We start from the raw sequence: 24,473 nt of genomic DNA, 5'->3' as shown, positions 1-24,473 counted from the left end.
ACGAGCTTAATTGTATTCATAAGAACGTCCATGTCCGATGAGCACTTCTCACCATAAAGACCATCCTTCACAGTTAACATCGTGTACTTGTAATAAATGTGTTGGAAATGTGTTCCGTGTGTTTAGAAGTCGAAACTACTTGGAGTAGCGAAGCGAATTTTACAAGAGACAACAAAGATTAACAATAGTTTCCTTATAGTTCAACTTATTGCTGTTCGGAAATGCATTGAGGGGAGTCTCGATGACTTCATTCAGTTTACCACTAATAGTCTGGGCGAGTGCATACTGCTTTGTACGCAAACAATCAAAGTCTCTTATCTGGACGGGACCCAGTGTTTTGTAGAATTCCTTTCTAGCGTCATTATATCTTTTTTTGAAGGGCCAAGCCACACTCGAAAGGAGGAACCGATTTCAGATATTTCAAATTTGTTCGGGTTTGCTATCAGCTCATCAATTAAATAATTTGTGAAGTCTCGAATAGATTTGGACACATACGAAGCTCAGAACTTAATTGTTTTGAAAATTTCATCCTGAAAAGTTCTGGATACTGCTGTGAACATATAGCTGTAGTAGCTAAAGCAATTAGTTCGGAATGATTTTCTTCTCTGAGTTAAACTGAATCGATCTAATTAGAGAATATATGATGAACTTGAGACAGCCAAAGTCACTTCTCTGTTTAACGGCTCTGCGTAACACTTGTCGACCGAAGGGACTTCGCTGCCCTTTTTTGGGTGTTTGTCCAGATACGAACGCAGAGACGGCTCTGTATAGAATAACTGTGATGAAGCCTCAAGACTCAGCCTCAGAGATCCGTAGGTTCAAATGTCTTTGTAGCAGAGATACCCTTCTGCTGTATATCTCACTGTATTTTTACAACTAAAAAAGGATTTTGAACTGGTGAATGACTAGTAAATAAATTGGCAAACAAATCCAATAGTCGAAGACAATAAATAAGTCGAACCTCACAGTAAAATTATGTTACTACTGGCTACATCAAAATAAAACGCACTCTTTCCGAATTTCTTACGAAAACCTCCAGCAATTTTATTCTAATATGTTTTGTACAATCTCCTCTGCAGTGCCCTTACTAAATCACTGCAAAAATACTGTTACTGACATCAAAATTTTTTTGAGCGGCGAAAAAACTGACTGCAATTTCTGCGATTTGTTGGGTGTTGCATGCTTTTATCTTTGTATTCACCTCTTCTTTGGATCCAAATCAATGCTTTTAGATGATAACTTGGAATCGCAGTTTTGTTCTGAGGAAAAAGGATCGAACACCGGACTGACGGAAGTTGCAATCTATGATGCTGGCAAGAATTTCTCCCTTGGAGCTCTTCTCCTGATGCGAGGAGAGTTCTTTAAAGGCAGCACGTGCGATAAAATCGTAGTCTCTTTTCTGTTATGAATCTTCCCCTAGGACATATCTTACTTACTTAGATACTTAGATGGCCCGTCTTCACTGGACGTGCGGGCCCCAGCATCTAGGACATATTACTAACCGATTATAGGAAAGAAACGACTCAAAAAGCTCAAATTGATGAAGTCAACTTTGCTTGTTTTTTCTCACACAACGCTCTCCGCCGAAGACATAGACGATTAAAGTGGGTGTGATTGACAAATTACGTTACTGGCAAATCCATTTCGACTCGTTATCAAATGATAATCGCTGCACTGGTCACTTCGCATCTGCGAGAGCGAACAGAGCGGAGCACTGGGCTCGGATATACGAGATAGCGGAAATGAACAAAACTTGTCGTTTGTGAAGTAGTGAAAGTGGTCAAAAGAACAGAGGATAAAGTTCCTGGTGCATCAATCCGTTAAGGATGCACCAGAAACGCGTTTGACTGCAATTTGGAATCGTTGAGGTTGTATGAAAAGGGGATAGGAGACCTATACAAGACTTGTAGAACCCAATCGATGTATCAAGACAGTGTTAAGGATTTGCCGATATTGGTACTTGCCTGACAGCGTGGCTACCTAAAAGCATGGCAGAAGAAGCCTGCAGTTTGCCAGATTAAGGTTACTCATACCAAAGCGTTTAAGTTATAGGTTAATATCTCGTAACGCTCGACTTGCGTACTTTGTTGACAGCAAAAAAAAAACCGCGTTTTCATTGATGACTTGTGGTGATTTCGGTACCAGTTATCGTGGAAGCTGCTTATGCTTCCACGGAATTAAAGGCAGCGTTCGCGGATATCAGGTTCCTTCCTTTAGTGGATACGTTTCAAGACATAATTTTCAGGAATAGTGCTGAAAACGACAAACGCAAACACCTTTTATGCTGGAATTAGAAGTAGTAGGAGCACTTAAGGGGTATGTTTGAGAATGACAATATTACGACTAATGGTAAAATTACCGAATAAAATGACGCTTCACCGCTGTAGCAGCAATCCTAAAACTGGATAAACTGAGGGTATACTCCTATGTACCCAGAGAACTCTCATCTTTATGTAAAGGACGATAGGAGATTAAAAAAAATCAAAAATACACTCAAACGGGATTCCAAGTCGGTACTCCACACTCAAACGGGGGGTTCTAAGTCCAAGTAAGTAAAGAGACTGCATTTTGCATTCCTAGAAAGCTTTGCAAAAACACCTTCTATAGCTACTTTTGGCAGAATTCACACTTCGCAGTTGCCCTAACATCAACGTTAAGTATTGGAGCTACGATCATTCAAAGAGAAAAAGCATGGAATTAGCTGTAAATTAGCAAAGCTATTACGTTCACTTGCTTCAAAAACTACAGAAAACCTTTCAAAACTAGGCAGCTGCAAATAAAACAGAGGAAGAAAAAAACCAAGGAACCTGTGGGTGTTTGGCAGAACACTATGCTTCATTTTATGTGGATGCGAATCGTTCGAAACAAGAATGTCATTCACACTGGATCACAGTGGAACTTCTGAACACCTTTCGAACAGTTTGTCCAAAATTTGTAGGTAAACTTGCTGGAAATGTGGAAATCCTTGAGCAGAAGTTGCATCGAAGTACGAAACAAGAGTATAAGATGCAAAGGGATAAGGTGTCCTATGCCAGTCAGCCTGCTTGGTATGCACCAACGCGAATTCAATGCAGAATCGTCTGAGGGTTACGAACAGTGTCTACCCTGTACCTCTTCCTTCAATTTTGGTCGCTCTAGGACTCGTAGTGGAGTAGCACTTCTTGCCATATTTGCGTTATAGAAGCACTTGTTAGAGAAGACAGTTGTACTAGTTTCTGTTAGGTGATTGACACTTAAATCACCTCTGATCTGCTACACTGATAATTCTTTACGTAATGCGGCACACATTTAAACCTATTTTCCACTTGTGTGGAACGAGGCACAGCTAGTACTGTCTTTTTCGTTGCATTCATTCGCTCGGCGCTCTTGCATGCTTTTCAAGCCTCTCGTTTTTTCATGCTCACTTTTGGGGTCACATTATTTTTCTAAGCGGACGTGAACAATTTGCACATACTTTTTTTGTAGCTCAAGAATAGGACATCAGAGACTCATCATTTTTGTTGTAACTACTGTGTTTTCGAAGTTCAGCTGTAGCACCATCCTTCCCGCACAATCTGTAAAAATTTGGCCGCATTCTTTTTGGATGACCAATATTTGGTGTCGTGAGAGCGTGGTGTAGCGTAGTCTGTGTGGTTGTAAGCCTTTGATTTCCTTCAAATTCCAGCAGAAGAACGCTGGGAGTTCAAGTTTTAGCATTGTAAGTGACTTCCTCATATGAATGAGGCAAAAAGAAAGTTTACGACACCTGCGATTTCCCGGGGTGGCCAAATCAGACATGATGGCGTGTTTTCAAGGTGGTAAGAGGTCTGGCTATCAATACATGGTTATGATAGTTCGAAACCGCCCCAGGCCAACCAAACCTTCCGGTGTCGATAAGCCGGCACCAGATCAGTATGGGAGCATAAAAACACGAACTTTATACATCGGCTTCCCCCCCAAAGTCATTCATTGTATTGGCCAACACGAGATTACAAACCTCAACGATTCCGAGTAGCTGTCAAATCGGACCACGGATCTTCCTCACTAGAAGGATAACAGCCGGTTAGTCGCGAGACTACGTGGCCCGTCCCCGGGTGGCGGACAGGGGGCTAATCGCGGACCAAAAGCGACCTTGTGCCTGCCCAGAGACGCAGGTGGATTCAGGGGATGGACTCCCTGTTTCTGCTGAGCCAGGACTGACTCATGACATCCTTGTATCCCGCGAGTCGGTCCGGCCAAAAGCCTGCAATCAAGTGACTGGGAGGTGCAAGGGAGGCGGACAAATAAGTTCCACATGTCCACTCCAGGAGAACGGAAGCTCTCCCAAAAACTCATGGGACTAGAGGCTTGCAACCTGCCCATGGGTTTCAAATTCTTATGCAAAACAAAGTAATAGAAAAGAGTCTCCTGATTACGGAGGAAAGCCTGGTACGGTAGCTCCAGGAAGGAAGGGGTTGCAGGAGTCATGTATTCTACCGAAACGGAAAAGGACTAGGATGACGATATGTAATTATAACGCATGTACGCTTGCATCGGAAGCGGCCATCGAAAATCTGATGATGCAAGCCAAGAAGATCAAGTACGACGTCATCGGACTGACCGAGACGAGACGACGTCACCCTCTCAACGCTGCATATGAAACTGGAGAAGAACTGTTCTTAGGAACATGCGACAGTAGAGGTGTTGGTGAAGTTGGCGTCCTCGTCAACACGAGTATGGCAAAGAACATCGACTCTTTCGGACAATTTACGACCCGAATCGGGCGTCTGCGGATGAGAAGATGTGGTCCAAAATCAGCTTTAACAATCTTCGTCGCTCCAACATCAAGCTACGAAGAAGAAGAAGTCGAAGCTTTCTATATGGACCTAGAGAAGTTCTACCGAGAAGACCATGTCTTCTACAAGGTCATAATTGGCAATTTCAACGCCAAAGTTGGCCCAAGAAGAACGCCTGAAGAACTTCACATTGGGACCTCCGGCCTACAATGGAATGACCAGGGGGAGAGGCTCTCCAAGTTTATCATGACGACTAAGACCATGCATGAGAACTCGCAATTCCAGAAGTCCTCTTCTTTATGCTGGACGTGGGGGTCACTCGGTGGAGGGTGCCGTAATGAAACAAACTGCATCATCGTCAATAAAAGGTTCTGCCTGACGGACGTCGCTGTTGTACCAAAGTTCTATACGGGATCGGACCATCGCCTCCTGCGAGAAAGATTTTCTTTCACAAAGAGAGAAGAGAAAGCCGCCAAGTTCAGAGAGAGACATCCCAGAATTATCATCAACTGGGATCTCTTCGCTACGCTAGCTGGGTTTTGGGAAGATTCCGCAATGGACGAGGAATATGACCGGCTCGTTGAACACCTTCACGACTGTGCGAAGAAGGCTGAGAGTTTTAAAACCATGAAGAGACGCTTGTCTCTTGAAACTCTTGAGCTGATACGCCAGCGTGGAGCAGCATGAGCCGCAGGGAACCAAGAACTCACGTCCGAGCTCGCAAAGCTTTGCAGAGAGGCGGTAAAGGAAGATTTTAGAGAGAGAGGGTAGGAGTGCTGGCTGAAGTTGCAGAGGCGGGGAAAAGCATCCGCTATGCCCGTTGAGACTTCAAGAGTCGCAAGACGAGGATGACTGCTCTCCGGAACCCGAGGGGAACAACCATTGCATCGAGAAGGGGATGGAGAAAATTATCTACGACTTCTACTCTGATCTCTTCGACAGCCATGTCCACTTGCCTCCTCACCATCTGAGGGAAGACGGACATGTCATTGCAGAGGTTCTCCCGTCCGAAACACGACATACTATCATGTCGGTAAGAAATCGTACAGCACCCGGTCCCAACAGAATTAGACCAGAACACCTAAAGAACATTCCGCCAGTACTTATCAACACCCCGGCGAGGCTCTTTATACGTTATCTGTCAGAATGCAAGGTTCCTAAACAGTGGAAGACCAGCAAGACCGTGTTGTTGTATAAAAAGGGAGATCCACATGACAACGGCAACTATCGCTAAATCTGCTTACTGTCCGTCATCTACAAGCTCTTTACAAGAGTGATCCTTAATAAGATTGAAAAAGTCTTGGATGAAGGACAGCCATGCGGGCAAGCAGAGTTTCGAAAAGGATTCAGCACGATTGACCACATTCACACTGTTTCGAAACTCATCGAGGTATCACGAGAGTACAAGATGCCGCTCTGTCTCACCTTCATCGACTTTAAGAAGGCCTTCGACTCAGTTGAGACGGAAGCGGTCGTGGAAGCCTTGGACAACCAAGGCGTCCCTACTCAGTACATAAAGGTACTTCGAGAGTTGTACAGTAACTTCGCGACCGGAATTTCGCCATTCTACAAGAATATCATCATTGACGTGAACAAGGGGGTCCGGCAGGGTGATACAATCTCACCCAAAATATTCACAGCCACCCCGAGAACGCAATGCGAAAATTGGAATAGGACGACATGGGAGTGAAGATTGATGGTCGGCAGCTACACCATCTGCGCTTCGCTGATGACATCGTACTGATAACACCTAGCATCAGCCAAACGGAACGAATGCTGACCGAATTTGACGAAACATGAAACACCAAACAAAACGAAACAAGCATCGGTCTTCAGCTGAATCTGCAAAAGATGATTTCCATGCGCAACGGATGGATCTCGGATGCCCCATTCACGCTCAGCAGAACGAACATATCCGAATGCACCAGCTACGTTTATCTGGGTCGGGAATTGAACACGATGACGACCTGACCTCCGAGCTGGGAAGGAAGGAGACGAGCGGCTTGGGAAGCGTATAAGAGCATCAAGGATGTAGTGAAAAAGACTAGAAACACCTGGCTCCATGCTCACCTCTTCAACACCGCCGTACTTCCTGCTTTGGCCTATGCTTCGGAAACCTGGGCATTTCGCAAGCAGGCAGAAAACGCATTGAACGCGCAATTGAGAGAGTGATGCTAGGAGTATCCCGTTTCACGCAAGTGAGGGACGGGATTCGAAGTTCTCTCCTATGTCAGCAATCGAAGATTAGATGCGCCGCCGCGTTTGCCAAAGAAAATAAAATAAGGTGGGCCGGACACGTGGTGCGCTTTAACGACAACCGTTGGACCAGAGCCGTGAGCGACTGCGTTCCCCGCGATGTTAGGCGCACTACAGGGAGACCGCCGACCCGATGGTCAGATTTCTTCACGAAGTCCTTCAAAGAGCATTATGATGCTATTCGTGTCCCACGCGACAGGAGGAACCACTGGGCTACTCTCGCACGTGATCAGGACAAATGGAAGAATTACTGGCGCCCGCTCGACCAGTTCGAAGATCGACGGGAGTCATGGTGATCAAGGTGATCAAGGTCAAAACGGATTGGCGCATCCTAAGTGGATTGATACGACAGAGACATTATCGTGTATAAGAGCGATGTGATCATGTTGTCAACGAAACGAAGATGGTGTGACTATCGCCAATTTATTTCCACTCATCTTTGCTGTATCAATAATGTTCAGTCCTACTCGATTTTCTAAAGCATGATCTTGCTGATCACGACTTGGCTAGAAGAACTGTATCCCAACAGGTTGAGTTTTAACAGATCCACCAAAGTGTCCATGACGTAAGGGCGGTGAGCTCCCGCCTTTTTTCCGTTTAATTGCTTTGCTTTGAATTATGTGGATTTCGCCTCGTTTGCGAAAGTTTCCCAAACGAAACAAAGCGTTCACTGTGAATGATAGTCCTTCGACTTTGCATTGTGAACTTCGCAGCTTTTTCTCTGTTTGCAAGCTGGAAACTCTCCGTTGAAGAGCGCAATGTTTTGTCTCTGTGTAGATCTGTAAGAAAATCGAAATCCGTCAGGTTAAACATTCTGCTGGTGCTGATGTGACCGATTTCATCATGGTACTTTTCACAAAGTGACTCTCACTACCAGCGTAAGTGAGGTTATCGGAGGTTTTGTGAGTTTTCATCAATTGTCTCAGATGTCGTTACATCCTCATGTTTGGACTAGAAAATTCTCGTTTTCGTTGATGTGAGTGAGATCTTCAGATTTTGGAACCCGCCCATTTGTAATCAGCAATCACCTTGCATTTGATCCGTTCTACAGAGGGGCTGATAAAAGACAAAGTCCCTAGCGTACCACTCCAGTTAGGATGCGCCTACGCGTTTTACTGCAATTCGTAATTGTTGAGGTTCAAAAGCGTGTTGGTCAACACAATGGCTTGCGAGGGCAAGCCAATGTATCAAGTCAATGTTTTTATCCTCCAGACAAGACTGGTACCAAATTATCGACCCCGGAGGGATGAAAGGCTTGTTGGCACTAGGGCGGATTTGACCGTGTGGCTACAACGGACCTCTAACCGACTGCGCCACACTGTCATGTGGTTTTTTTAATGGGAAAATCGGATTTCTCTTCAACCAACTACTACTGATTGACCGCTGTGTAACCCTTTTTTGAGGTCAGAATTTTCATTTCCGAAAAGCAAATACAGGCTTCCTACGCCCCTATCAAACATTGCTCCCTCACCCATTATACGCATCAAAAATCTCAGCTACAATGACCTTATCGTCTCGTAAAAAATCGCTGTATTACACTCTTGAAGAGCGAGAAATTTCCCATCTATATTGTCTAAAATTCGGCTGCTGGTAAAGAAAACCAGTTAAAAATGCCAATTGAGGTCAGCATTCCACGAATTTGACATGGTGAGTGAATCCAAGAGGAAAGCTAGAAATAACGTTGTAGATCGTGGGATTCCAGGTGGTTCAGCTCATTTCTCCGTAGGTGATGTAGAAAAAGCCATGGGAACCGCTTCACGTTAGAACGCGTCTCTATGTACACGCTCCCGTCTCCTCAGCAGCCTATTCACAGGTGTTATTTGAATAGGCTGGTGTGAAGAATTCTTCAATCTTCGACCGCTCGTCGGATTCGTAGTATGCCGCCTTTAAACTGCTATCGAAAAAGTCTTATGGTCGCTGGAGAGTGCATGCATGCGTGTCATTCTCCACTAGATTCTCCATTTCATATTCTACTGTTTATGAGTTAACTAGTGGAAACAGGCGAAGTAAACAATTCAGCTTTAGCCGGACTTCAGACTTTCATGGTGTTCACTTCGCCTGCCTTTGCTGATCAATGAAGATTGATACTAGTGCCATTTTCTGTAAAATTAGAGTTGTGTTCTTCTAACAACGCTTTATTAGTTTATTTTTCAAATAAATTTAGGCGAAAAATTTCATAGCTCTCTTTCAAACTTCAACTTCAAACACTCTTTCGACACCAATATAATATAGATACAATTTAAAAGCATTACTCAAAGTGTGTGCTTTCCTCCTATTTTTCCCCAACAGTTATCAAACAACCAGTCTGAACGTCCGGCTAAAGCCGGACTTCAGACTTTCTGTGGTGTTCGCTTCGTTCCCCTTCACTAATAAAAGAAAATCAACAGTAGTGGGATTTTCTGTAAAATTGGACTTGTGTATCTCCAACAATCTTTCTTCCTTTTTTATATTATAACTAAAAGCGAAATATTTCATAGTCTTCTTTCTCAACGCGTCAGTTCTACATTTGGAGAACACTCAAACTTCAGCTTCAAACACTCCATACCGATATATTGCAGACAAAGTTTAAAAGTATCACGCGAAATATGGGTTTTCGAGTGAGTTCGAGTTTCTTTTTTTCGAGTGTGGCGCAGTCGGTTAGAGGTCCGTTGTAGCCACACGGTCGAGGGTTCGAATCCGCCCTAGTGCACACCAAGCCTTTCATCCCTCCGGGGACGATAAATTGGTACCAGACTTGTCTGAGAGGATAAAAACACTGACTTGATTATCGGCTGGCCTCCGCAAGGCATTGCATAGGCCAACACGCGTTCCAAAACCTCAACGATTACGAATTCCAGTAAAACGCGTTGGCGCATCCCAAGTGCATTGATACGCCAGTGACTTTACTCTCTTTACTTTTATCCAACAATTAATAGTCCATATCAGGTCAGATTCGTGCGGTGATGCCTTTAAGCTCATTTTCGGTCATCAGCTAGATCGGGATGTGACCAAACCTGGTAGCGATATGTATAACTTGCATCGTAATGTTTTTTCCGCAGATCAACGCAAGTTAGCATGAATTCGAACCAACTCTAAGGTATGGAAGGGACAAAACGAAATGAAACTTGGTGCAATTGACGTAATTGGATGCGATGAATGATACCAGAAAAGATTCCCCTCGATTCTAACCGCCACCTCCACCGCTTTGCCAACTGAGATTTTCATCCTCGGACTCGATGAATTGTACTAGACTTTTCTTGGAGGGTAAAAACACTGAATTGGGACGCATCGGCTCGTCTCGCAACTCATTGTAAGGCTTTGCTTTATTTATAAACCTTAAACGAATTGAGGTCGAGCGCGTAGACACGTCCTCATAGAGACTGAGAAACGCCGCCTTTTTTTCTCAGTTTATATATGTGCAAGCACACATATTTATATCTTTGAATGTACACATTCAAATACGGGGGTTAGGCCTATTAGTTTTAACAACACAGTTTTGCACGATCGCTATTGCTCCTATTGCTGCTACGCTCGCAATAGGCCAGAAATACATCTGGCGGTTGAGCTTAGCAAGGAAACAAGGGAACAGCGTAATCTATTTGCCAAGTCATGTATATCTTGTGGTGTAACGAGGCGTCTGGGAGACTGCACGTGTCTTTGATTTTCCAGGCTCTGAAGAAGGCGACGACACCGAAACGTTAGTCAGAATAAAGATCGATCAAAATATTGGTTCTGCTCAGGAAAGAAGTACACGATTCAACCCTACAATGCCAATATTCATGGAATGTCGAACTCTGGACTTAATCAGTACTAGTGTGGTGTACTTGGGGAACTATTAAATACAGAAAAAGCTGCGGTTTTGCGTTTCGGTATTCGTCAGTGAGGACTTGAAGGACTGTTCAATTAGGCACAGTCTGCTGTCAAGATAGCTTCCGTTTTCATTTGACAATACCCATACGGCGTGATGACATGGTTGAAATCTGATCGAAAGTGATGCCGAGAGTTTGCAAGGCTCGCGTGAATACTCTCGCAGGCAAACGGACAAAAATTGGATTAGAAAAAAGGACAGAAATTAGAACAAGATAATGAAGCTTTATTTGACATGAAAACGGATAAAGAAATGATACGAGTTTAGGCACGGAAAGAATATATGTGTAGGCGAGATGTACATATACATGAGGGTGATCAGCTCGACAACCTACAAGACGATGAGGACTAGATGGGGGGGAACTGTTGTTGCGTTAACTAGTGGGTCTCGGATCGGCGGATGCGGCAGTGGAGACTAAATTGAAGGAATTTCCCAAGATATGCCTAGCTGGACTGGATCAAAGCCGGGACTACGGGAGCGCGTAATGTACAATGCACAGTCAGAAGCAGAAACAGGGTCAAATTGAGAGTGAGTAGCAGAGAGTAGGAAAAAGAGTGGGGAACGATCAAGAGAGAACAACAGATTAGTTGCCGACAATTTGGATTCCGGTCAGCTCCACGTCGCCGTGGATCTGCAAGCCACCGATTTCGTGCGGGTCGATGCGGTGCGCGTAGGAGGCGAACCTTTCGCCGTTCACGAAAATCTGCAACAAAACGCTCTCAGAAAAAGAGGACACACAAAGAGATTTCTAAGATGATTTTTCGCCAGTTCTGAAAAAGAAATAATAAATTTGGCGTATAAATGTCGTTTCTGTCATTTGTCATTTCTCGTCACTCGGCATGACGCTTACAAAACACTGCCCGCCATTTACTTTTCATTTTTTTCATCTTCTCGCATTTATTTTTCTATTTATTTTGCGCTATTTTTGAATTCTCGCAAATGAACAAATCGTGGTACCAGAAGCCTCAGCTCACCCAAAAAAGCAACTATCTGCAGCCATATGATTGACGAAATGTAAGCGCTTAAAATGTATCTCAGAGTTTCACCAGTGAACCGAAGTCACTGGTTCTCGTGAGGCTCCAGATTCCTGGATATGCAGCAAATGTTCCACCCTTTCGCCTGTCACTCTACATTTCATAAAACTACATCAAGAACTCTACCTATTAGTGAGAACAAACCAACATTAAAGGCTTCCTTTCAAATTTCGGTTAAATTCATTGAACGAGGTCTAAGCTATCAAAGGTTCCCAGTTACCTTGATTACTCGACTTATCAAGTTTGGCTTTTTTTAGGTACAGTAAAATCGTTTGGGAAATTGTATACAAAAGTTGCGCCATATAACAATGTGAGTCATATGGCTCGTACGCTCACGAGAGGCATTCAGGACTCAAGATCATATGCTGCAGGAAACACTGCTTCTTACAGGCTGTCCGATTAGGCGAGGACATCTTTCCAGTGCGGTTCGCTACGAAAACAGAGCCGGAATTTTCACAGTACGCAATATTAGAGAAACGTTTGACCTGTCCATAATTATGATTAAATTGGTGATCACTCACTCAAAAATGTGTGCAAATTCTCTAGTGTGGATAAACGCTGGATTAATAATGGAAAACAGCTTTCAACCAAACATTTCCTCTAAAGAAACCTCTTCGTCAAATTTCCCTTTTTTTCTTCTGTGTGCTCCGAAAAGAAAATTTCTTTTCGGAGCACACAGAAGAAAAAAAAAAGAAATTTGACGAACTTAGCAGTTGAGTTCAGTTTTTTTTTCTAAAAGGAAAAAATAAGGCGAGTAAGGTTCGCTTCAACGTTGAGATATGGAACGATGTGAAGAATATTTCGAAATGTTGAATAATTAATAAATAATTTGTTAAAGGGAAATCAGTAATCAATTCTACGTATAGGAAGAACTCGTGATTTATCGACACCTTTATGACACGACGATTAAAAATGACAGTTTGTTTTTACGCATGGGCATGGGCAACTTCAGAAATATTTCTTGACAACAGTGTACTTACGACGTGTGGCGCATCATCATTACCACAATGATTCGACGCAATTGTTTATAGGCAGCATATCACGAATCTGGGGTGGTACGGATTTCAGGTGGAGTATCCATATACGGGCTCGTGGATTGTGGAGGCCGGGGTGGTTCCGCTCATCTCTCCCTGAATCACTGCAAGCAGCCGGCGCCTGAATGCTGTTTTGTACGATGCCTTTCATTGCAGCGCGCCACCCTTGCACGCGTAGCGTCCCTTGCTGCCTATCGGGGCAGTCCGAATTGGTTTTTCACGAATCGCAGGGCGAAGGCGGCGCAAGGGGTGGAGCGTTGCAATAGATGGCGTCGTACAAAACAGCATTCTGGAGGCGGCTGTTTGCAGTGATGCAAGGAGAGATGAGCGGAACTACCCCTGTCTCCAATAATATCCAATAATCTACGACCCCGTATGCGGATACTCCACCTGAAATCCGCACCACCTCAGATTCGTGGTATGCTGCCTTTATACAAGCAGACAAATTAACAAGAGATGATTTCGCAGAGTAAAAATGAGTGCTGCCCTTGATTTCCTTCTGAACTGTACCATGGTATATGTCAGGGCGGCAGAATTTATTTTTTAAAAAACCATAGGAACGTTGCGGGATTGCAGCACAGATTACAGTATCAAAGGCTGGACGCATACTAATACGGTGTCCTGTAATTTTCACGATTGCAGTAACTTCGAGTAAATTATGCCAAAGTTTCCCCAGCTTCCTAAAAAGCGATACGATGTTCAGGAAATGATTTAATAGACATGCTACGTTAGCCCTGGCAAATCATACAAAACATCGCATCGTTCAGGTAAAATCCCCACATTGAGTTCTCTACAGTAGTAAGTAATGATCGGAATGCGCACTGCAAATACAAAGTGAAAAAAGAATAGAAAGAAAAGAAAAAAGTGGAAGTGAAAAAAGCGCAAATCCAGGAAAAGCACAGAGCTTAAGGACCTCAGCTTGCCATCAATGCACGCTAGCAAAATGCTGAAATGAAAGAATGTCAAAATACTACAAAACGCGAACTTCATTGAAGTATTCTGGAACAACAGTAGTGGATTTGATTCCGTTTCGACGATTCATTACCCTCTATTGCGTCACTAGTGTAAGCGGTTGCTTCGTAGGACAAAGGGATGCCTGCGAGCTGCTCTGGTTCCTCGTTTTCTCTCCTGCTCTCATTGTACCCGTTGCAAAAATTGGGCCATTAGCTGTTATTGACGAGAACTCAACCTCGAATACCTAGGAAACTTGCTCCAAATCTAACGTGTGGATCGCAATAAACTTAATAAATTTTGAGCAAATTTATGCTCGCCATGTACATAATATAGCTTAGAAAAAGGGTAATCTGAAAAGCGTGGCTGTGGGCACTGACTGAAACATCACGAAAAGACTTCAATTAGTAATCGTTGAAGTGTTCATTGGAACAGATAGACGAAAAGTAACAAACAAAATATATATGCGGCCACAGCCGAATGTATTGGAGCCGCTGACCGATTGAACACATTCGGCGCCGGTCATATTAATTGTGTAAGAAGAGCGGATAGATCTAGATTAAAAACTTCCAGCTGCGATCGCGCATTTGGAAAGAGAAATGAACCCAATTCTATCATAGAACAGTCGCAGAGAAAATTCATCTTGAAATAGGTGGTATAAGTGGCTTTCCTCTCCGTCTTAATCTACTTGTGAATTAATCAGACAAATCCGATGGCTTCACCGCACTCCAATCGAGACGATACATAATTTCCTACGTAAACGAATTAAGACGTTGTGCGGCGAAAAAGACGAGTGAGTCCATTGATACGAAACGTAATTTTAGGATTTTTCCAGGCTTCTTCGCTTTCGAAGGATATTGAATTCGATGGTGAAAGTTGTTTCGAACGTTCAACTTGGACTCATTCTCTTTAAGGGATAAGTGAGCAGTCGAAATTCTTCATACTTACTTTCTTTGCAGTTCGTCCAGCAATTCTTCGTCTACTATTTGTAGGCAAATGAAGATTAATAGGATTACGCCACTGCTTCCTACCAACTCAAGCCAGGACTCAAGATTTATCTACCACATCTTCATGTTCTGCGCTGGCCCTTTTTGTTCTTGACAAATGAGCTCGGCGTATATTTTGTCAATCTGAGCACCCCTAAAGCGCTCCCTGTGCTGAAATCGAACTTCTATCGCACAATAGGAGAACACTGATGAATGATAGTTCTCTTGATTGCTGTCGATGCTTCTCACTTTAACACTCTATACGTATTCTTTAGAGGCGTTTTTTAAACGAATCGAACGTTGCTTCTCATAAAAAATGGCCTAAGGGAATGCAAAAGAGAGTAGCGCTCACCTGGAAGGCGTACTCCTCATTCTTTACTTCCAAGTCAAAACCGACACCCTTCTCAAAGGGGTTCTTGCCCTCACGCTCCTCGTTACCCCATTCACCGTTCACGAGGGAGTTTCTGATCACACACTGGAAAAAAGTATCATGGGAACTTTACGGTTGAAATAGATCTCACTTTGATAAAACCATGAGAAAAGGACAACCACATAGCAACATAACAATCTAGGGTTAGCTACAATTCTACTTTGACAGCCACAAAACTCAAAGGACACATTCGACTGGTTGATCAATAAACCAAGGATCGATCACACATTGCAGCACTGTGCTAACCTCGTTAGTACAACACGGGTCGCAAAAATCGTTCTGTAAGATTGCGTGGTCAGAAAATGAAAACAAGACGCGACAAGTCGTGCGGACGACTTCCTCCTGGGACACTTAAGTCAGTCAGAATGACAGCTGCAACAAGAACTCTCGCAACGCGAGCGCTTCTAGTCAACTAGCAGATGCGCATTATGAGCGGATAAGTTAGAGGCCAGGACCACAAACAACAACCACACGCCAACCGAACGAAGCAAAAAACATACGCCAGGCTTGATTTTGCCGCAGATAAAACCCTTTGCCTAAAATGGAGGTGATTCGGATAGGAAGAAAAGAAACCAACCCGACCGAAACACATACCTTCTCGTCGAAACGCGGATTGAAATGCAGCGCAATGTCACCATTCTTCTTTAGTAGATTTATGTTGAACCTGAACAAAATTTTCATCGTCCGTCACTCATCGTTCTCGCAGCTAATTCTCCTACATCCGCGAAATTTACGATCAGAGATGAGTCCGGTGCTTAGCACCCATCAATATGAGCTATGTGGCTGTTATGCAGTAACAGCATTTATTTATTGTTTAGTGATATGGCTGGGAATCGAATAATATCTCTAAAGAACTCGAGTTACAAGATGGACACTCTTCAAGCCTCAGTTCGATTTAAATATGCAGTGCTAGGCAAACGCTTTAATTTCCCGGTTTTTTTAAAGCTGCACGGCGAAAAGATACTTCGCCTGTTTTCAGCATCAAATATCGTTCGATCTAAGTACGTTTTTGCAACTTTTGGGTTTGTGAGATTACAACTGCTGTAAAAAGCGTCTACTGAAAAAATTTCTGCTGAAAAATTCCTAATGAGCTATTGTTATTTATTCTATTATATTAACAATTACGTATAATACAAACATTAACCACAATACAGGATACAATTATCCTAAACATATTTTTCTACATCATTTCATAGATTCTTTTTCCTATGATTATTATCGGCTCGCTTCACTCAATCGGCGTGAGTCGGAAAAGAAAGACAATGAAGTGATAAGTTACTTCTCTTGGAAAGAGGTCGGCTCATTTTTTGCCGGAGTAAGAACATCCGAAGGACTCTTTGTCGCTCAAAGGATTTATGGAGTTAATCGATGCTTCTAATGCCCCACGTAAGCATACCAATTTACAATACAAAAACTTCCGTTTCCTCTGTTTTTGCTAACGCATTCAGCACAACTACCATCCGTTCGAAACCTTATGTTTATGATTCTCTATGGAAACGCTACTTGAATAACAAGAAAAATAGGGTAGAATAGTGTCCAGAGAGAAGAAAAAACGTTCCCTTCCCGGGCGAGGTTTATTAGATAAAGTTCAGTTGAAAAAGGTCCCATCCCGACATTCTTACCATTCAAATCTTCTTCTTCGCATTCGATCCCTTCTCGCGCTGTTTGTGACAAATTTATATCTCATCTTCGTAAAAGTAGTTCTTCTGGTGTAAAACTGTTCTTGTTGTGGAGTTCCAAGCCATGATCATATTTTGATGTCACTCTGATTTTCACGACTTGGAAAAATATTTCTCTCTCAGACAGCGAATGAAACAGCTCATTCGAAATAGGGAGTCTTAACCGTGGATTTATACGAACTACGAACTCAATACATTTTGTCCCAGCAGCTGCTTTTGGAAGTAATTCAAGGTGGGGAGTGAATTCAGTAATTCAAGTGAGTCGCATGAGTAATCGACAGGTTCGAATGAAGATGAGAGCTCGTCACATGAAAACTGTTTTTTCTGCTTTGAGAGGAACCATGACACCGCGAACATCGTGGATGCTGAATAAGACAAAGGCAGACGTTAACGCGTCTTTTATGAGATGAAGAAGTCGACTGAAAGAGCATGCACATGAAATTGAGCAGAGTTTTCCGGAGCGATAACCTCGACATTGAGCACCGACCAAGAAATCACATCGAATAAACAGCTGATGTGATAGGAGCTGGTGTAAGACCACAAAGAAACTTTCAAAACAGTGTAAGCTGAAGGTCATCGGGATAGAAGAAATTGAAGTACAAACAATGATTAAAACATAGTTGCTCAAGAACGGCGCTATGAAACCTGCCAGTATTACCGGTCTTCTTGGCGAAACAAAAACTTCATTTCGATACTGGTGTTAAAAAAATGGACTCTGCATCGCCAAGAACTGAATGAGAAACAAGTAGCAACCATGTTAAAAGTTAGGAAGTCATGATGGAAATGCGCTCCTTTTTTCGCAAATACTTCGCCCTGTTTTCCTCTTGGAGGAACTTCTAGAGAAGATATCACCGTCAGTTAATTTAGAATAACACGGATGTCAAAAAACATAGAGAGTGATGTAGGCCGAGCTGTGTCAGCCAGTCTGTGCTTGGTCTCACAGCATCTCAATTTTTCAGCCGACGCCTGATGTCACCTCCGCCGGGAATCAAATGTCAACTCACTTCTTCGCTTTTTTCTCTGGCGTTCCATATATGACCAGAGTTTTGCCAGGAATGAGACCATTTTCAGCGATGCCAGATTCATACGGCACTGGCTGAAAATAACAAGGACAGGCTATCAATATCAGCAAAAAACCACTATATATGTTGGCATGATTTTAATGCTCACGTAGTACTTGCCACCCCACTGCACGTGGTTCAACACCACATCGCCGTCGATGCTTAGGTGAGTGACGTGCTGCAGTGGAATGCGATGTTCGAACGATTTCACCTCTTTCTAAAATAATTATTCTATGACGCATTCATTTGAAGGTAGAATAGGCAGAAATGGATTGGAATAACATCGATTCAGCTGATGGAAATCTCGACGTATTCTTCCACCGAATAAATCCAGAATGAGGATTTGTTCCGAGGCACCTTGAGCGAAGTCAAGTATATTGGTGCATAAGAGAACAAGTAAGGCGTAGTTTTGATGCTGGTCGACATTTCAGGCATGAGATTCGGCCTACTGTAAAATGTGTGATGCATACTGTGTCGTTAAATCATCGGCAGCTCTCTCTGCAAGTACGCGACTCACTTGCTCACGAAATATGGATATTTGCTCACGAAATATGGATCAGTGTTGTTTCTGGTTCATCAGGATTCTGCGATGCATCAGAAAGACAATGCCAGGAAAGCTTTATTGTGAAAGCTCTAGCGAGGTTGATTAGCAGCATCTACTTCTCAATATAATACAGAGTCACGAATCAGAGTGCAAAAGTATAAGCAGTGAGGCGAAAACTTCTCCCCAACTTGTTCCAAGCCACGCAAAAAGACTTTGTCTAATGTCAACCACTTAGGCAAGAGACAAAAAACAATAGAAGGAGCACATGAGCGGGGATTTCCGCGAGTGCATTGACGACGAAAAGCCTTTGCGGGCGAACATAATGCATAAACACAACTCACGCGGTTGATGGAGACAGTGAATTTGTTGTCGTGTGCTCGAATTCGAATGTCAAATCCATCACCCTTCTTCACCGGGTTCTTCTGTCTTTCTTCCTTACCCCAAGCACCTTTCGTGTAAGAGTTGAAAACGAGCTGAAATTGAAAGAGTTTCGGCAATTACATTACTCAGAACTCAATCCAGTGCTCGTTCATTTCTGAAAACAGTCAAACAGCGCGGTACAGAAGGTGTGTGGCATAGTGAACGGATTTTACGATGTTCAGTCGTGGGCTTCCGTCGTGGAGAGTCACAATTCATTCGAATACATGCGACGAAAGTACAAAGTAGAAAAATACGTTATTTTTGAAACGTTGGCAACCAAAATGTCGGAATTTAGACACCAGCAGACATGGTTAGTGTTTTCAAGCTCTGCTACAAAAGAATGTCACTTCAGTACTGGGATAAGCCTACAATTTCCGTTCCAACTAAAAATGAGCGTGTTGGAAACATCAGAGTTGTAGTGAGCGGGAGTTTGGGCGTCATGGGTTATGGACGTTGTGTTCTACAACAGAGATCGTCGATGTTTTGAGCGAACATATCGCATATGACGCAAATCCACAGCGCTGTGAGGGAGTGAGCGATTTCCCGATTACTTCCTCATTCACAGACGGCACCTTCAGCGGACTCCTGCACATACAAAACTGCTGTAATCCCATAGACAGGCATAAACAACAACTGATATGGAAGAGTCACTATGTCCACTTTCTGAAGCTGAACCGGGGAAGTCGTCTCGCCGATCGTTGCTGTCGTGCTTGCCTTCCCTCATGGGGAAGCAATAGAACCGCTTGTGCGAACAGACTCAGTTTTGCCGCATCGAAACAGCTAACACAAACACCAAAACACTGGTTGCATGCAGAAAAAAAACGGCATGAGAGAAGACAGCAGCAACTTACTTTACCCTCATCGAACCGAACGCTCACGTGAAGTGGAACGTCGTTGCCACTGAAGTCTGGACTGTCTTTGTGAAGGTTTATGTTGAACCTGATGTGATCCATCATTCTGTTGCCTCAGAGGAACACATAACGAAAGCAGACCTCTTTGCCTCCTCACTAGTTCTCCCTCGAATAATCAGCGTCTGTCCGGGTTCGATCTTCTCCGTCAGTTTGCTGCGGTACGGGATATTCTGTAGATACCGTAACTTACAAAAAATAAATCCTAATCATACAGAACTCTTACTGCACTCACCAGAAATTAACTCTAGAATTCCGACTGGAAATCCCCGTTTTTCTTTATAAAGTCACTTTTTGTTCGTAGTTGTTAAGGGATGAACATTTCTTCATATTCACCGAGAAGCTTTCAAATAATGTTTGGTGGAAATTCCGTGTATTTGTTTCATTCGAAAAAATAAGTGGAGTAATTCGAAGTTATCAACTTGAAAGGAAGTTACGAGTAACATAACAAATTTTGGACATTGGTAAATTTGAGAAATATTGGGCTGGAATGTAGATTAACAAGCTTGTCTAACACCGTTTCGAACTAGGGATCACGTAAAAAGTAGTAGAAAAATTCACAATATACTTAGCGAAGTGCCATAGAGTTGGCATACGGCTTGAGACGTCCAGAACGACCAATGCTGGCTGTGGCGAGCGCAGGTGAGCTGACCTGCCGCGGAACTGACCGGAATACGGGGCTTTTCCACGAGAATTCGCGCTTGTTGCTGTCAAAGCAGCGCGGAACACCTGATACACCTCAAACAGCCTGAGTTGCTATCAGTCACACGCATCCACCCATCTCAAATATCATTAGAGGTCGGAGATGAAATCAGCAGCCGGTAGAGCAGTGGCGAGCAATGCTGACGCGTGGAGTCCGATTCGCTCATGGAGGCGTGAGAGGCAGCCTTACTGACGGGGGCGTGTCCTTGGAGAGGAGAACTGGGCACTTATATTCCCCGTGTACTCCTGACGTTTAAATTGTTAATGTTCGTGTGTTATAGCCACACGACCCAGAGTTCGTGTTGAATAGACGATGCGCATGACATGATATTCAGCAGCTACGAAAAAGTGGCGGAGAAGCTAAGCAGAGTCGGCGCCGCAGCTAAGCGCTTTCGAGAATTAGAATTAGGAGAAACTTGAGAACGCTCCCATATCTAGCGCCTAATGGAAGGGACATCGCTAGGCCGTCTCAAGACATCTCTATGCGGCCGCATAAGGGAAGGTCAGCATATGAGAAAGCTTGCTCAGTTCTTATTTGCTGAATGTCGAAGCGAGCAAATGTGAGTCCTTTCTTTATGACTCAGCGAATGATTCTGAATAACGACGCCGCGGTCTAAAGGAAAGGCTGGGCACAACAGCATTCACTTGGAAGCATCTCTCGCAAATTCGTTGTTCGCCTGACAAATAGGTGCAAATGACTGACTCCATCCGCCGCTTCCCTTCCAAGTAAGGATAGCGAGGGATATGAGGATACTTAAGAGGGCATCTCATTTTGTTCGTTTCTGCCGCAATTACTTGCACAAATAAGCGAGGCTGTTGACTTTCACATTTTGCAGAAGAGGACTATGTGGAAGGATTCTGATGTATCCGCCGCAAGCTCATCTCATCTAAAGCCCAACTTCGATTGTTTGGAATCATCAAGCGTAGTCTGGTGGAAGACATAATGGACATGACGTGATAGCGCCTGCAGTTGAATAGAAGTCGTCATTTCGAAGGAGAAGGGATCTGGAGGTTGCTAAGAGATATAACGTTGGCTTAAATGGATAAGGAATGCCAAAAAGAGAGTTGGTTCAAATTGGCTGCACTGCATCCAGAGTCCTCAACGAAATGTTTCAATTTTTTGCTCAAAAATCAAATAAAAACATAGAAGAATGATATGGGGAAGTCGAAAAAAGAATTTATGATTTAAGAGAAATTAAAAAACATCCGTCATCCAAGATCATAGCTGTGACATGTGCTACATCCTCATACAATACAAAGAAAACTTAGAACTAACTTGTAATCCGTGACCTCTAATGAGGTAAAACGAACTCACATAGGATTTCTCAGTCATGCTGTTTTGAAGATGCTGAGGCAGCTTCACGCTTCTGTAAGTTGAAAAAATAGCATTAAGTTATTGTACGACGATGACAAAAAGGTCAGCGAGAAAACACGTTTCTGATGGCTGCCCACATTTACTGGAAGAGTCGTAACAACTTAATGGACGGAAAATCAAGTGATTCTTCCCAAGAAAAAGGACGTAAAGAACTTAATTTAAGTGATATGGAGTGAAATACTCAAGTATTAATTCAGAAGCGAAGGTCGAAAGAGAGAGAGTAGAGCTGGCCGACTATTTAAACAGTTATAACTGTTGTTGATTCCGCAGCCAGCGAACAGACTACAATGAGAGGATGTTTTCGAAGAGGAAGAGAACTGAATGCAATGGATGGTGACTGCCGCCGTTGGCAAAGCCGAGCGTTTGCCGATCACTGATATGGTTCAGATATTTGAAGCTTTCCCAAATCCAGTTGCCTTGCCATACAAGCAGGCGGGCGAGTGGAACTTCGTCCTACAGTTCTAGAGAGGTGGAAAACAGAAGTAAAGAAGCAAACTACAATTCATAAATACTTACAGTACAGCAGACTTCACAGACACCGTACTTTTCGACCTCGCCAGCCGAACCATCTCAGACGCTATAGCGGGGAAGAATGCGATTTTATGGGTCGTTCGTTGGCCAACTCACTTGGCAAACACGGAAATTGATGTGCCTCGCGTGGGTTTCGGCCCGCAAAGTGTACACGTTAGTGTTTTTTTTTTCTTACCAGTTGTTTTAAAAGACCTAAGGATACCCTGATATATCTCGTTTAATCTATAGTCCATAGTGGATGGGTATCTCTTGGAACAGCTCCCAGTAAGTTCTGGTTTTATTATTTCGTAACCACAAACGATTAAAAACATCACCACTCGAATCTGAGGTGGTACGGATTTCAGGTGGAGAATTCGTATACGGGGTCGTAGATTATGCAAAGAAGGGTGGTTCCGTCCATTTCCTCCTAATAGCCGTAAAAAACGGCCCGGAAGATACGGATTCGAGCGTTCCAGCGCGCTATTTTCAACAACGAGTTCGATTGGAGCGCGTCAGTCGTGTGCACACGCCGCATCTTCCTGTCAGTTTTTTACGCCAATTAGGAAGAAATGGACGAGATCACCCCCCCCCCCCCCCCCTCCCCTCCTCTCTCTCCATAATCTACTATCCCGTATACGAATACTCTACCTGAAATCCGTACCACCTCAGATTCGTGGGATGATGCCTTTAATCTACATTGGGAAAAAGCCAGATGGTTGCGCTGATTACAGATCTAAATACAAGGAGGCAACAGCGAGTTGAAGTATAAACATATAAAGAATGAATAGCAACAGTTGGGAAGTAGGGATAGAGACACTCCATGCTGTACCTCTTTGGAATGAAATGAAGTGTGTATATGCAAAGAATGATTTAGAGGGACGCCAAAGCGTCACATTAATTAATGTTTATGCTTTACAAAGTTTCATAAGACCCATAGAGGTTGAACATAAAGCCTAAAAATGAATTTATCTGGAATCATTACACCGCAGTTGCTTTCAGAGACAGCCGATACCGATGAACACTCTACGATACAGCTTTCAGCCAGACTCGTCTTGAAGCAAAAATTCAGAAAGCGCAATTATTGAAGGAGAGGAGGATGATTACAGGCAGTTGATTTCAAAATGGCGTTCGGAAGCTAAGATGTCTCACTGGAATGAAACAAAAATAAGGTCAAGTGGATGAAGTGTCAAAAGTGATCTCTTTAGAATTATGGAGAAAGCAAGATATCTTCCATACGGACCTTTGACTTCAAAAAAAGAACGAAATAAAAACGCATTCTAGCTACTAATAGATAGCGTCAATTTTGGGAGTTTAATTGGAAGCCATACCGCCGCAGAAAGGACACCACAAAAAAAGCTTTCGCGTAAATTATTTCCATAAAGAATTGAGAGTGGGCGGAAACAGCCACTAGAATAGCAGTGTATCGCAGACGTTCGATGCCCGCACTATTGACAATAATTTGACTTCTGTCGTCGTTGCTCAGCGTATGGACGCAAACAGAGCAAGGGGCGAGACAGAAGCACTGTCATAGGGCGAGAAGCTAGGAACTACTCTGGGATAGGGTGGAAAAAAGAAGGGCCGATAATGACTATCTGCACTGATGTGGAGAGGAGGAAGCGAAAACGATGCATTTCTGGTACCGATAATGCCAAAATGGATTGCACAGCTTGCTCAAGTGCTTAGAGGGGCGAGTGGTTCATCTTTTCCGAGCAGAAAGTTCCTGATTCATATCTCTGACTTCAATTCTAGTCGAGTAAATGCCAGAGACGAGCGTAGCAGGAACGATTCGCCTCAAATATGCATGAGCTTGCGTTGGTCACAAACTGACACGTAGAGGACGAACCAGAAGTACAAGAGTAATCAGAGGGCACAATTTCCAGGTAGCCTTGAGAAAAAGTGGAATAAGCGTCGCGAAGAGGGTGAGGAGGGGGGAGGGAGGGATATAAGGCTACAAAGCGACTTTAACGTACTAAGAAGAACAA

The 24,473-nt window shown here is 43.4% G+C and overlaps 5 protein-coding genes across 7 annotated transcripts; 3 read left to right on the top strand and 2 right to left on the bottom strand.

Moving 5' to 3' along the window:
• Nucleotides 1–4,475: 4,475 nt before the first annotated feature.
• On the top strand, nucleotides 4,476–5,441 carry RB195_018415 (uncharacterized protein; the record flags this gene model as incomplete). The annotated part of the gene is made up of 1 exon (XM_013450166.2): nucleotides 4,476–5,441. The coding sequence occupies one exon, from the start codon at nucleotides 4,476–4,478 to the stop codon at nucleotides 5,439–5,441; it is 966 nt and encodes a 321-aa protein (XP_013305620.2).
• A 211-nt stretch (nucleotides 5,442–5,652) lies between these two features.
• RB195_018414 (uncharacterized protein) lies at nucleotides 5,653–5,988 on the top strand (the record flags this gene model as incomplete). The annotated part of the gene is made up of 1 exon (XM_064185867.1): nucleotides 5,653–5,988. The coding sequence occupies one exon, from the start codon at nucleotides 5,653–5,655 to the stop codon at nucleotides 5,986–5,988; it is 336 nt and encodes a 111-aa protein (XP_064041748.1).
• A 174-nt stretch (nucleotides 5,989–6,162) lies between these two features.
• Nucleotides 6,163–6,444, top strand: RB195_018413 (uncharacterized protein; the record flags this gene model as incomplete). The annotated part of the gene is made up of 1 exon (XM_064185866.1): nucleotides 6,163–6,444. The coding sequence occupies one exon, from the start codon at nucleotides 6,163–6,165 to the stop codon at nucleotides 6,442–6,444; it is 282 nt and encodes a 93-aa protein (XP_064041747.1).
• A 17-nt stretch (nucleotides 6,445–6,461) lies between these two features.
• On the bottom strand, nucleotides 6,462–6,818 carry RB195_018412 (uncharacterized protein; the record flags this gene model as incomplete). Its single annotated transcript, XM_064185865.1, has 1 exon — nucleotides 6,462–6,818. The coding sequence occupies one exon, from the start codon at nucleotides 6,816–6,818 to the stop codon at nucleotides 6,462–6,464; it is 357 nt and encodes a 118-aa protein (XP_064041746.1).
• A 4,622-nt stretch (nucleotides 6,819–11,440) lies between these two features.
• On the bottom strand, nucleotides 11,441–22,550 carry RB195_018411 (uncharacterized protein; the record flags this gene model as incomplete). 3 transcript variants are annotated; one of them, XM_064185864.1, is made up of 12 exons in its annotated part: nucleotides 11,441–11,560; nucleotides 15,215–15,337; nucleotides 15,793–15,828; nucleotides 15,887–15,956; nucleotides 17,976–18,067; nucleotides 18,142–18,249; nucleotides 18,918–19,049; nucleotides 19,848–19,935; nucleotides 19,989–20,077; nucleotides 20,466–20,633; nucleotides 21,883–21,973; nucleotides 22,498–22,550. In XM_064185864.1, 12 exons carry the CDS (start codon nucleotides 22,548–22,550, stop codon nucleotides 11,441–11,443), a joined length of 1,170 nt encoding a protein of 389 aa, XP_064041744.1. The 3 variants fall into 3 exon arrangements, with proteins under 3 accessions (XP_064041744.1, XP_064041745.1, XP_013305618.2); XM_064185863.1 differs by lacking the exon at nucleotides 20,466–20,633 and having other exon boundaries at nucleotides 21,922–21,973; XM_013450164.2 differs by lacking the exons at nucleotides 15,793–15,828; nucleotides 20,466–20,633 and having other exon boundaries at nucleotides 21,922–21,973.
• Nucleotides 22,551–24,473: the final 1,923 nt, after the last annotated feature.

Source organism: Necator americanus, chromosome II, assembly GCF_031761385.1.
Source record: "Necator americanus strain Aroian chromosome II, whole genome shotgun sequence".
NCBI lineage: Eukaryota > Metazoa > Nematoda > Chromadorea > Rhabditida > Ancylostomatidae > Necator > Necator americanus.
This window is presented reverse-complemented; position numbering and strand designations above follow the sequence as displayed.